At 21.5% G+C, this 13,891-nt stretch overlaps 1 protein-coding gene and 1 long non-coding RNA gene across 5 annotated transcripts; both read right to left on the reverse strand.

Moving 5' to 3' along the window:
* Positions 1–3,119: 3,119 nt before the first annotated feature.
* LOC105735103 (uncharacterized) lies at positions 3,120–9,625 on the reverse strand. Of its 4 annotated transcripts, XM_086917272.1 has the most exons (6): positions 9,401–9,625; positions 7,642–7,751; positions 7,509–7,567; positions 5,323–5,655; positions 4,694–4,967; positions 3,120–3,698 (listed from the first exon to the last, which is right to left on the reverse strand). In XM_086917272.1, the coding sequence occupies exons 3-6, from the start codon at positions 7,521–7,523 to the stop codon at positions 3,607–3,609; spliced, it is 714 nt and encodes a 237-aa protein (XP_086773398.1). In that variant the 5' UTR covers positions 7,524–7,567; positions 7,642–7,751; positions 9,401–9,625; the 3' UTR covers positions 3,120–3,606. The 4 variants fall into 4 exon arrangements, with proteins under 4 accessions (XP_086773398.1, XP_086773399.1, XP_012340457.1 ...); XM_086917273.1 differs by lacking the exon at positions 7,642–7,751 and having other exon boundaries at positions 7,509–7,641; XM_012485003.3 differs by having other exon boundaries at positions 7,509–7,751; positions 9,401–9,602.
* A 2,119-nt stretch (positions 9,626–11,744) lies between these two features.
* LOC147658492 (uncharacterized) lies at positions 11,745–12,773 on the reverse strand. Its single transcript, XR_015295105.1, has 2 exons — positions 12,550–12,773; positions 11,745–12,379 (listed from the first exon to the last, which is right to left on the reverse strand). It is a non-coding gene; the product is annotated as an uncharacterized LOC147658492 (long non-coding RNA).
* Positions 12,774–13,891: the final 1,118 nt, after the last annotated feature.

Here is a 13,891-nt window from a genome sequence, read left to right on the forward strand (position 1 = left end):
TATAAAAAATTGAAAAATATAAAAAAAATTTAACATTGTAATATATAAATAATGAATAAAACATAAAACATAAATGAATGATAATGTTAAAATATAAAAAAAGGAAATAACATAGAAATTAATTACTATAAAATAAAAAGAGATTAAAACATAAGAAAAGAATTTAATCTCAAAGTTAAAATTTAAATTTAAAAATCTAAAACATCAAAAAAAAAAAAAAGAATTTAACATAAATGTTAATTGAATTGGAAAGAACATATATAAAAAAAATTTAATATTAAATGTGCTAAATTTAGTTGTTTAAATGGTTTTTTTGATTTAAATAATATTTCTGTTAAATTCTTTTTTTTATTTTTATTCTATTTATTTTAGATTTTTTTAACTTTGAAATTATATAAATTTTTTTATTATGTCTATCTTTTTTATTTTAAAATAGCTAATTTCTATATTATATTTATTATGTTTTATTCATTATTTATGTATTATAATATTAAATTCTTTTCTTATATGTTACATATAAAAAAATTTAATGTTACAATATATAAATAATAAATAAATAATATAAATATGAAGAAAAAATATAACATAAAAGTTAAAAACTTTTACAGAATAAAAAAGGAATGAAACATAATAAGACAAGAACTTAATTTCAAAATTAAAACAAATTTAAATCTAAAAATCTAAAAAAAAATTTAACATAGATGTATAATGTGTAATAACATGAATTAAAAATAATTTATTTATATTATATTATTTATATATTTATACATTGTAGGAAAAAAATTTTCTCCAAAGTAGAAGATAATAATAAGGTAGAGTAAGAATTAAGTACTATTTAAGTGCTTTTAAAATATTTCTTTAAGAAAATGTCTAAAATATCAACTGAGAAAGAGAACTATGTCATCTAGCATATTATATTTTAATTACATATGTATATGTTATATGTTATATATCATGTTAACAAATAAACAAATTTTATCTACAAAAAATATAATGTTTTCATATTTTTTTTATCAAACATTTGTAAAAAAAATATTGTTCAAAGAATTATATTCATTATTAGAATTAATAATATCCTTTTCATATCATGCATATTAAAAATATTCAAAAAGTATTTATAAATTATAAAAAATTCATACAAAATATAATATTTCAATTATGTTAGTTTTGATATCTTGATATTTTCAATAATCAATATATGAATTACATAAATTATAAATTATATCAATTATGAATTACATAAAAATTATATATTATACAATTAATTTAATAAAAATAAAAGAAGAAATAGAAAATACAAAAGTACTTACAAAAGTAAATATTTTCTTCGATTCAAACTTCTCTTTTATAAAGTATAAAAATGGCATCGAAATGTAATTATGACGTCCATATTGAAAATCTTTTTTCCCGCGTAAAGTAATCTCAATAATTAGCTACTTATCTGCACAAAAAATTAAATAATTAGCATAAATATAATAAAATTTATTATATTTTATTAAAATTAATTATATAAGATTAAAATAAAACAATAGTTTAATTCAAATTCTATTTTAAAAACTCATAATATATATATAGAGATATGATTAAAATTAAAAGAATAAAAAATAAGAATAAATTATTCTTCGAAAAATTACTTTCAATTAATTATAATAATATTCAATGCATATTAGTGAAATAATAATTTAAAAAAATTAAAAAGAATAACTTTTAAATAATTTATAATAATATTATAGAAATATAAATATGCACAATGTTGCAAGATGTCAAATCGTTACAAGTTTCGACAACAAAATAATCGCGATTTCAATGTATCGAATTACAAATTGAGGGGGAAAAATACTCAACAAATCACACGTCTAGCATAGTACGAACGCGAATCATGAACTTTCTAGAAAGGTTATTATAAGAAATGTTTTCAGTTTTGGATTACATTTCGAACGTACAATTAAAACGAATAGAAGAAATTTTAAAAACATTAGAAACATAGAAATTTCAGAAACATTAACATACGAATTAAATGCATGACGTATTTAAAAAAGAAATATTATATTTCTTATCATGATGTATACAAAAACTATTACTTTTCAAATCTATCTCACGTTCGAAGTTCGTGAAGAATTAAACGATAATCTATACAAAAACATTCAATTTTGATATAATTATGATTAAACAAACGTATATTATTTAAACAAAACTTAACAATCTATAATCAAGCTTAATATAACAATATAATAATCGTAATATAATACTTTATTAATAAAAATTTTATGTAATTACATACCTTTGCCGGTAAAACGGAATCTGTCACCACGATTTTCAATTGTAAACTGATTTCATTATGATCTGTACTAATTTATTTCGTCGCAGTTCTTGCGATTCTCTGATTGGTTGGAACGGCGATTCAGTTTTTATTTTAATTTTTATTTTATGAAAATTGAAATATAATATATTATATTTAATGACTTACGAATAAGAATGAAAAAACATGTCACATTCTATATCTTGTTTATCATAAAAATGCAAAAAACATTTTTTCAAATTTACTTAGGATATATATTACGATACATTAGATTCTGTAAAGATTTTTAATGTAACAAAGATTAATTCATAAATTGATAGAACAAAGATAGTCAAAAAAAAATAAATCAGAAAAGGACAAAGATAAAATTAAAAATTATAAAATTAATCATCTCCGAAATGAAACATAAATTGAATAAGGAGAAATAATAAACAAATAAGGATAGAAATAGAACAAGAATTAATCATTATTGCCATCTGGAATGATAGAAAATTTCTATAAAGAATCCTCTTTTTAAAGATATACTGAAGATGGCGTTAATTCGTAATTCTTATTCTATCTATTATCTTGTCATTAAAGAATTATTTTATATTAAATAATTTTAAATAATTAAGAAAAATATTTCTATATTTTTTTTAAATTTATTTTTAAATATTTTCTATTTTATTTATATTGATATAAGAACTGTCCAAGCTTGCAAAAAAAAAAAAGGAAATAAAAAATTACAAAATTATCGAAAACATAATATATGAATATAATAAATATAGAAATAAAAAAAATAGCAAAAATATAATAGAAGGTAATGGAATAACTCAAACAATTAAATAAAGAAAGTATTTCCATTTATGTATTACATTAAGCTCATATATAAATACATACACAAAAACATATGTATAAGTTTGACGATCGCTTAGCAGAAAGTACAAGCGTATATGTTTGATAATAGAAAAATTACCATATACAAAAGTATAAATGTATATATAACTACGCGCGTATACAAACTTCGCTTAAGAAAGAAAAAAATTATTAAATTATCTTAATTGATACATATATATACATATACATATATATATATATATATATATCATATTATATATCATTAAATACCAGTGAGGTGATTATATATAAAAATGTGCATGTGACTTGTGAGTGGTGTAAATATATTGAGTAATTTATTAAGAAATAAAAAAAAAATAAAAAATAAAAAAAAGCTGTAAAAATAAGAGAGGTCCGTGACGGTTGTCGCCCAGCATTCGGGGGATTTGTCAGGTATTTTTTTATATTATGACGATGCATGATATAGTCGATTATTTCCGATAATTGTTACGTGGTGGTAAATACTGATTGCTAGCTGTAGGTCCGCCGAATTGTCCACTAGTTCCACCAAATACGCCAACATCTGGAAAATTAATATTTTATTGATTATTTAAATAGTCAATAAATTTTATTTATGTACATTTCAAACAAAGCATAGTTTCTAAAAATCTAATTAATCCTAAAAATAAATCATAATAAAAATATTTATAAAATTTATATGGAAACTCCTTTAATTTTATTATGAAACTTAAAAAATTTTAAAAATGAAAGAATTGTTAAAAATCACTAAGATATTTCTTTTTCTTTGATTTAATATGTTTCGATTCGACATTGTAGAAAGATGAAATACATATATTTTTTCTGCTTTAATAATTTAATTTTCTAATAATAATTTATCTAATAATATTTCAGTTATTATTTTGCAAGTAATATTGAGGAATATTGAGGAATCTAATAGTAATATTGAGAAATATAATATAGATATAAATAATAAAAGAAAATAAGTATTATATCTTTTTATCATCATATTTCTACATTTCTATTAATATATAGAAACGAATGTATAATATTTCATAATATAAAAAAGTAATATGCATCTTTCTATTTTGTTACATATATTTTTACTATTATTTTATTTTTCTATTAATTTATGATGAAATTTATTTCGGAAAAATTGATATACGGAAATGATTTTCTATCATCTTTTAATCTTTTTATGAATTAAAAAAATATTTAATATATTAATTTTACTAAAAAAAAAATCAAAATAATTTAATTAGTTTTATATTTTTTTATAATAATTACTTATTTTTCAATATATTCTAGTTCCTAAAATTTTGCATGACTTTTATTAAATTATATGACTATATAAATAATATGTTTTACAAATTTTATTTATCCTTTCTTTTCACATAATATTTATTAAAATTATTATTTTTATGTTATTATGATTCTTCACTATTCATAATAATTCATATTTTAATTAATAATTTAATAATTTATTTCTAATTTATATCATATAATTATGATATACATTTATATATATAATTATAATATATATACAAAAATTATACTTACCTCCTTGATATCCTCCTGCTCCTGTTTGACCAGGTGCTCCATAAGCTCCAGATCCAATACCTCCTCGAGAAAATTGAGCCTGTCCCTCATATTGAACGTCAGCAGTATAACCATTTGCATCATCAGCCATATACTTCACGATTTGCGTCCTCGAATCTGGTAATAACACTCTATATTCTCCTTGTACTACGTTTCCATCGCTACTCTCACGTTGAGAATAGTCATTGCCACTAGGGGGATCATATACCTCATATTGGAAGCTATATGGTTGAGGCTATAAAAATAAGATATTGTTTCTTTTTTTAATTATTTTTCAAACTATTATTGTTACGTATCTTAATTATAATCAAAATTTCAGTATTATTACAAATGTTTGAAAACCATAAACATATTATCTTATTCGACTTAAAATTATTTTTAAATAATTTTTCATTAATTTATATGAATAAAAAATAATTTTTCTAAAAATTATCTTATAATTCATGACATATAATTTAATATAATTATTCTCGATTATTATTTTTAAAAAATAAAAATTATGAATTAAAAAATGTGATTTGTTATTTCATATTTTTTTATTTTTTTTCGGGTTTATTCAATTTTGATTACAATAAATCCGTTACACTTACTCTTCCATTATCTTGACCATAACCAGCATCCTGACCATAACTTCCACTACCACCACCACCAGGAGCGCCATAAGCAGTAGAGGGACGTCCACCAAATCCAATATCACCACCACTACCTGGTGCTCCGTATAACGCAGTGGGTCTTCTGAATCCACTTCCAAAGTCACTACCCCTTCCTAAATCTCCTCCAGTGAATGCCCCTGGACCTCCTCCAAATCCAGTTCCACCTGGTCTGTTGTATTGATAACCACTTCCACTGGTACCACCACCCGGTAGCAATCCAGCAAGTGCATGACTTATAAAACACGATAGTAGCAATAGCACTTTCGTTAACTAAAATAGAAGAATTTAATTTTATTTTCAACATATGTACCAATAAAAATATTAAAATATAGAAATAAAATAAAGAAAAAAAAATTCGATGCATTAGATAATAGATTATAAAAATATATAATTTTAAAAATATGAATTAATTGCACAGATCGATATAAGTTGCATCGTTAATCGAATTTTACATCTAATTTTATTTAACAAATCTTGTAAATAATGAATATTAAGATTTTGTTGGATTTTTGAAGAACTTGAATTTTTATGATTAATGTTTCATATTAGAGATTATCACAATTATATTAAGTTCCTAAAGAAATGAATTATATTTAAATTGATATTACAAATGATGATAATTTACTATTAAATAATAATGATAATAATAATAATATTAAAATATACTTAAAATGTTTTTTATATATATATAAAATGTATATTTTTATTTGATTTTCTCCATAAAAGAAATTATTAAATATGCAAAAAGAAACAAGCAAAATTTTGATAAAATAAACTATAATAATAAACTATAATTTTAATTCAAAAATTATGTTATAAATACTAACAAATTTCGTATTAGAAATGACAGAAAAATTAAATTGAACTATTTATACAATTTATATTTAAACAAATAAAATAAGATCAATAAAGTTATTAATTTAAATTTTTTACAAATAAAATTACATTACATACATTATTAATTAAAGACTATTAATATTCTATAACACAATTGAATTTAAGAAAAAATTGTTTCTATGTTAAAATAAATTTAACGACACACGATGGACCAATTGCCTGATTTCGACACTGGGCGTCATTAAAACCGATGACAAAAAGAGTTGAAGAAAACGCTAACGCTAACAGCGTTCGAGCTCAATAGAAAGCTTGAAATATCACGAGGCAATGATTTACCAATTACGAAATTAATGTTCCACTGAAATCAGAATTATTATTGAATGAGCCCATCTTTTTTGTTTGAATAAAAATTATGTTCGGTGAAGTAAAATAAAGGTGTGCTTTGAAAATATATAATATATAAGTAATAATTTTAAACTAATCCAAAAAAAATCACAAATGAAAATGAAATGAAGATTTCATGGATGTTAACTGATCCAATTTTGAAAAATTTCAAATTAATTCTTTAAAATTTTTCATATATAAATTTTTGGAGATTGATTTGATCTGATTTTCTAATTATTAGATTTGTTACATATAAATATAAATATAAATTAATTGTTAATAAATTTTATTTTGATTTATAAAAGATAAAAATTGAAATATCTAGAATGAATTTAAATTTTGTCCAGTCTAGCAAAGAAATTATATCTCTAAAAATCACTGAAAACAATAAATTATTATACAACTTAAAAAATACAATCTTCATATCAAATTTGATCAAATTCTATTTTTAATTGAAATTAAAATTTTTATAAAAAATCTAGATTGAAGAAAACTAACTAATGTGTCTAAATTATCAATTAAAGAAAATAAATTTCTATATCATCATTCTTAATTAAAGAAAACTATAACCTAAAAATATTTCACTAAAAGAAACAATTTACTTATTAAATCTGAAATTACAGAAATCTAAACTTATATACTTTTTTTCAAAATCATAAAACTAAATAATGAGAGATTAATGATCTAACCTATCTAAAATGAAACAAAATTAGAATAATTTTAAACAATCAACTCTTATAAAAAAAAAATTAATTAAATTTAATAATTTGAATATAGTATTATATAATAGTAGTAGTAGTATTATATTATATAGTATATAGTATATTAAAGACCAGAATCTAGCTTCTAGTACCATTGAATTACCAAAATGATTAGCAAACATAACCGGAAGGATAACCTACCTGATAATAATTCATATTGCTGTTATGAGCGAAGACGCGAAGCGAACTGAGAAGATGATCTACGGAGGAGTTTATATACCATCCAGACCCTTTGTTACAGTTTATCCTTAGCACTATATATCCATGTATTAACCTGTACGTATTAGAATGACCGGTTATGGGTGTGGGAGGTGGAGAGGAGCAGCGCATCTTCCCTTCACTCTCAGTGATGCATTATGAGAAGAAGTATCTTGTTGATAATATCTGAAACATCTTCAAATTTTAATTGGATCTATGCACATCACTGTTTGATCATCGCCTGGATCATCTGAATTTATCTAAAGAGGGTGAAAGAACGAAAGAGAGTTTTTAGCTCTTCTTAAGTACGAATTCTTTGAATAAAGCTTTTTTCCTTTTTGGGGAAATCCTCAGGATACTCTTCTGGTTTTAAATAATTTTTTGAGAATTTATTCCCTTTTCATTTGGAATGATTATTGTAATATCCTGAAATCTATTTTTAATTTGTGATTTTTTACACGTCCTTATTATTCTAAACATATTCTTTATTGATTAAATTTGATAGACTTATTTGATAATTTTCAAAAGAATTTCTGTCGTATTTTTAAATTTATTTTAAAATAATATTCTTTTTTTATAAATCTTTTATTTTTATGAGTAAAATTCTTTTACGTTACATAATAAAATTTATAAGATTAAAAAGTTTAATTTCTCTGGAATTACAATTATTTATTTTTATACGAAATATTTTTTATTTCTTACAAGATAATTTGTAAAGTACAGCATATAAAAGATAATAATGTTTGATAACTAAAAAAATCATCAGATGTTTTATTCCCATTGCATAATTTGTAAATCTTTCTGTCAATTTTACAATATCAAGATGTTTCATCTGTGTTGAAAAAAAAATTAAAAAAAGATTTCAATCTCGTCCGAGTGTTCAAATGCGGTGAACCAATTACTAACTTGTAATACGAATGAAAGGTGGATGAAGAAATAGGCTTGCTGCGTGATGATTGAATAGGTAAAAGGCAGAAAATAAAGAATCAGAAGGAAAACTCGTTTGCTTTAATACCTTCATAAAGCTTGTTTTACGTAAAAAAAAATAAAAAAAAAATTAAAAATAAAAAATGAAAATAATATATAAAAAAATCGAAAAAAATTCTATACAAATACAAAATAAATTTTAAATTGAAAATTAATTTTATAAATTTAAAATATTTCGAATAAATCGATAACGATAATGTCAGTCTAGACATTGACATAAAGGTAATAACCATTTCAGCATCGTTCAAACAAATTAACTAAGATTTTCTATGAATGTTCAATATGTATGATTAATAAATTCCCCCCTACTTTCACTCAAATGGAATATAACTCTATTTCAATATTTAGCAATAGACACATACTAGTTGCAGTCTCAGTCAAACATTGCTCCTACTTATGATTTTGTAATTTTTTGATATGCTATTTATGAGATTGAATCATCTCTAATCAATATTATTACGTAATATTATATAATATTATTATTAAAAATATTATTAATTGTATTAAATTAATACAAGTATATTATAATATATTATAATATTTCTTTTGTAAATTAATCATCTGTCTATGTTGTTCAATAAATTATAAATAAATTTCATTAAAATGAAATTATTAGAAAGATACAGTTTTAAATCTAATCCATATTATTAATAAACAACAATATGAAAATATTTTCAAAAGATATAATAAAAATTTTTATTCAAAAAAATTGTCATCAAATTAAAAAAATTTGCTCTTGGATAAATGCAATATAAATATAATATATTAAATATAATTGCATATTCGTAATAATTAACGAATTCTATAATTGTATATATCATTATTTATGTATATCATTATGTCATTACCTGTAAAATGAAGAATCTTTAATCAGAAGAATTATAAAGAAGAATTATAAGTCTGCACAAGATCATTTTTAAAAATTATTCTGTAGTGATATTTGAATATTTCCTTTCATCTTATGAATGTTTCTTTTCCGCTTTTAGTTTTCTATTTAAAACTTTAATGATTTAATTTAAGTGATCAATGTTCATTTTCTTCGTCACATATGTTCGATTTAATCATACCAAATCTACGATTTAGTAAATTACTATATAGATTCCATAATTTCGAGTTCCTAAATCGAATATCGAAACTTGCGATTTCTGGTGATCTAATCTATCAGAGCTTGAAAGCATATATTCGATTTAATATGAAATTTTCAATTTAAATGAAACAATTTTAATTCGCAATAATTCATACTTTTATTTTCCTTTAATCTTCTAGAAATTTTGAAAAAATAGCCTGAAGAAATATTATTGAATATAATTATTGAATCACGATATTAGAAAATTTAAAAATATTACTAGACATTACAAACTTATTCTAAAGAATACTAGATTTCTGTAGAAAGTATCTCGTTTAGGAATATATGTATTCGACAAACATGACATAAGGTTACATGATTCAAATGAAAGATAACTATTTTAACAACATTACAATTACGATTATTATAATTTCCTTGCAGGGACAAGTCAGAAATATTTCACTAGAATTACTTTCTACCAATCATTTGGAAATCAATCTTAATAATCATAAAATGTATTCACAATATGAAATGCATATAATATATGCATATAATAAATGGTTTTTTTAAAAATTTTTTTTATAAATAAAAGTAATATTTCGAATAAAAATATATTGTTTTGGACAGAAAATTTTTACGTTTATTAAACATTAATTGGTATTGTATTAACATATAATATCTTACAAAATAATTCATTAATAATTATATTTTTCTTTTCCAATTATCTTCTAATATGCAGTGATTACATGTATAATTATTTATTTTTAAAAATCGTCAATATTTTATCAAATTTCAAATAACCACTGTTCTACAATTACCTAACCTTTTTATAAAAATCTCAAATAAGTAAATATGGCGTAAATAGTTAGATGCATACACATTCTCGTTATTAAAATTAATTTTAATAATAATGATTTTTATAATAATTACGAAATTTATATATATTATTAAATTATATATTATATATTATTAAATAAAACTGAACTATTTTGTTGAAGTTATTAAATATTATTAATTATATTCAAAATTATATTCAATATGAGGTTAATTTGTTTGAAAGAACATTCTATTTATGATTTATATTCTTTGGATATGTATGATATTCTAATTATTAATATAACAGTGATTATAAAGATTATAATATTTTATTTTTATTCAAATATATAATTAATTTAAAAGTTTAATTGGTGTGAATAATTCAATTACAAAAAAGATCAGATCAAACATCCTTCCAATGTTAAGATTGATTTCAAAACAACAAAATTTGTGATAATTATTATTAGAAATTATCTAATGTAAGTAGAATTGTTTGTATTTAAAAATCTGGTTTCTATTATAAATCGTATATATATATATATATATATCTTTATAAACGATTTCGAGCATTTGCTCTCGAAAAAGTAATCAATTTATATCTAATTATATGTTTACTTCCAAAATGTGATTTTTTGTTTTTTCCTTTTTATAATATTTTTTAATTAATTTTTTAGATTTCAACATATTTTTTGAAATAAATAAGAAAACATATTTTAAAAATAATATATTATTATGCATTTTATTATGCATTGATTATCATATATTACTTATAATTCAGAAAAGCAGAAAAAAATACACATAAAACTATATATATAATAGTTAACTCAATAACAATAATGAGGCCAAATAATATGGTAAATAATCATATGAGCCGAATGACATGATCGTCATTCAACTCTACTATTATATTTGTTTCGTAAAGCATATTACTCGCTCAGGATTGCCGACAGTTACTTAAATCGGCAAACGTAGGTGATTCTTACAACATACTTAAGCATGCGGACGGGAATTACTTTCCCTGCAACCCTTTATGAATCCATCATTAATTTCTTTTTCTCGCCAGTTATTTAAATAAAATATCTTTTTTTATTATAATAATTAAAATAAAATATCATTATGATAAGTAAATTAAAGTTTTTTAAAATCACTAATTACTGATTACAATTAAGATTACAAGATTATGTTATAAGATTAAAAACAAGATCACTACAAAAAATAATATATACAATTTTTGTTAATAATTATATATTATTTAAATTTATGGTAAAAAAAAGTTATTTAAATACATCAATCATTAATTATCAAGTATATAGATCCAATGATATGTACTTTATTTCAGAAATAAAATGGATATTAATTTGTCGACATTTTCATTAAATGATTAATGAATCAGAATGATACAAATGATATAAATTTATAATTAAAATATAATAAAAAATGCAAAATTAATACAAAAGATATTGCGGAAATATTTTCTAAGAAGATATCGGAACAAAAGAGATACTTTATTCGCTTTACCTGATTTGTCGTCATACGATATAATATCATTTAATTTGTAAATGTGAGTTTTTTTTTATTAATATGCATGTCTATTTTAATAATATAAATAATCAATCAAATCTACATCCAAGGATCTTTTTTAGATTTCTTGATGAGAGCCATTAAATAATTCTTTAAGAGAAATATTCTCAAAAATTTATAACTCTTTATAGCCTAATATTAATATATAGTTATTTTTAAATATTCCCATTCAAAAAGATAAAATAGTTATGCTAAATCAAGAATTTCGCAGAAAGATTTTCGTGACACATAAGAATGTCCGGGTTATATTAATTTATTATAATAATCCCCTTCGGCATATTCACGATTGCTAATTCGTTTTCTAATCTGTTTTCGTAACCTCGATGGAAAGTTGCATTATCTTGAATATTCAATACAAATCAATCTATCACAAAACGTTTAATTAATATAATTATTACTAATATAATATACTAATATAATTATTGCTAATTATTGCTGATACAGATTTGGAATTAAGCTAAAGGCTAATTTATGGAAGCTCGTGTCCCGTAAAAACATTCAGAAAGATTTTGTTTCTATCTTTTTTACTCTTACATTTACTAAGGAATTTCAGAGTGAATGTTTTGATGTGCCGTCTACACCATAATCGGGGATAAATGGTGATTATGTAATCATTGCGATGCGGAAGACGTATGAAACCTTCTGTATATGCATGCACGTGCTTGCATTCTGTCTTGTTTCTTTTACTGGATCACTAGTTTTAACCTCACCTGCGGAGGAATCTTATAATCGACAGCTCTGCCACCTCGTGGTTAACTATTGATGCAACTTGGAGATTATGTACCTTAGAGGTTATCTCTGGATGGTTGCGGACTTTTGAAAAATTTATAATGGTGTACAATTTTTAGAAATTTTGACATTGGAATTAAATAAATTCCATCCATGATTTTGATGAATAAGAAATTTTCTTATGTTGTAATTATTGTAATAATATTATTTTGATTTTTTATTATATACTAAGAATTTGATTATATATTTTTTTCTTTTTAATTATCTTCTTTAAAAATCTTTTTATATAGATACATATTACAGATTAGTAGATTTAATATTAAAGGATATGAATAGATAAAGATTTATGTATGTTTATATATTCTATTATATTATATAAAATATAGAAGATATATTTAATAATATAAAATATATATTAATATTTCTTCATTATGTTATAAAATATTTCAACATTTTCAAAGTTTTCTACCACTAGAAAAATTCTTAAGCATCATATTGTGAAACATGAAGATAGAATAGAAATATCTAGAGGAAAAAAATTTAAGACAGTGAAGAATCTGAGGTGTTCAGAAGTGATGAATGTTTTCGAGTCTTCATCCTCATTTCGGCACCGATTTTTTCGCGACGAATCCAGAGCATTAGAAGCATATTCTCGTCATTATCCGCATTCCTTTGCAACAGTTAACATCTTCCATGTCGAACTTCGAGATGAACATACTCTTCACTTGAACGCATTACCGATTACGCCATCATTCTACGAAACCTTTTTCGCAATTTTATTTTAACCATGATCATTCTCGTAATGAACTGTGTATGAATAGAATGTATTCGGATATCATCGATTGTTAATGAATTATTTTCAATTCATTACATTACATTATATTTTTAAATATTTATTATTTTGTATTATAATATTATTATAATATATTATTATTAATATATTAATATAATATTAATATAATATTATAATATAATATTATTATAATATTAATTTTATAAATTAAAATCATATTAATTTATCTTTATATGAATTAATTTATCAGTTAGAAAATAAAATTTTTTTCTTTATATACTTATATATTTTTATTAATTATTTTATTAATAAATTCTAAAGTTTTATTTAACAAATAGGAAGAAACATTAAGTT

The sequence above is a fragment of the Apis florea genome, unplaced genomic scaffold (genome assembly GCF_048593485.1).
Source record: "Apis florea isolate Af1SG1 unplaced genomic scaffold, ASM4859348v1 contig_2201_pilon, whole genome shotgun sequence".
Lineage (NCBI taxonomy): Eukaryota > Metazoa > Arthropoda > Insecta > Hymenoptera > Apidae > Apis > Apis florea.

Bases quoted from the DNA above. Each gene is read 5' to 3' on its own strand.
- LOC105735103 (XM_012485003.3), bottom strand. From the start codon at position 7,697: ATGCGCTGCTCCTCTCCACCTCCCACACCCATAACCGGTCATTCTAAT. The intron at 5,656-7,508 runs GTAGGTTATCCT...CTTCTATTTTAG, and splicing joins GCAATATGAATTATTATCAG to TTAACGAAAGTGCTATTGCT. The intron at 3,699-4,693 runs GTAAGTATAATT...TTAATTTTCCAG, and splicing joins AGCAGGAGGATATCAAGGAG to ATGTTGGCGTATTTGGTGGA.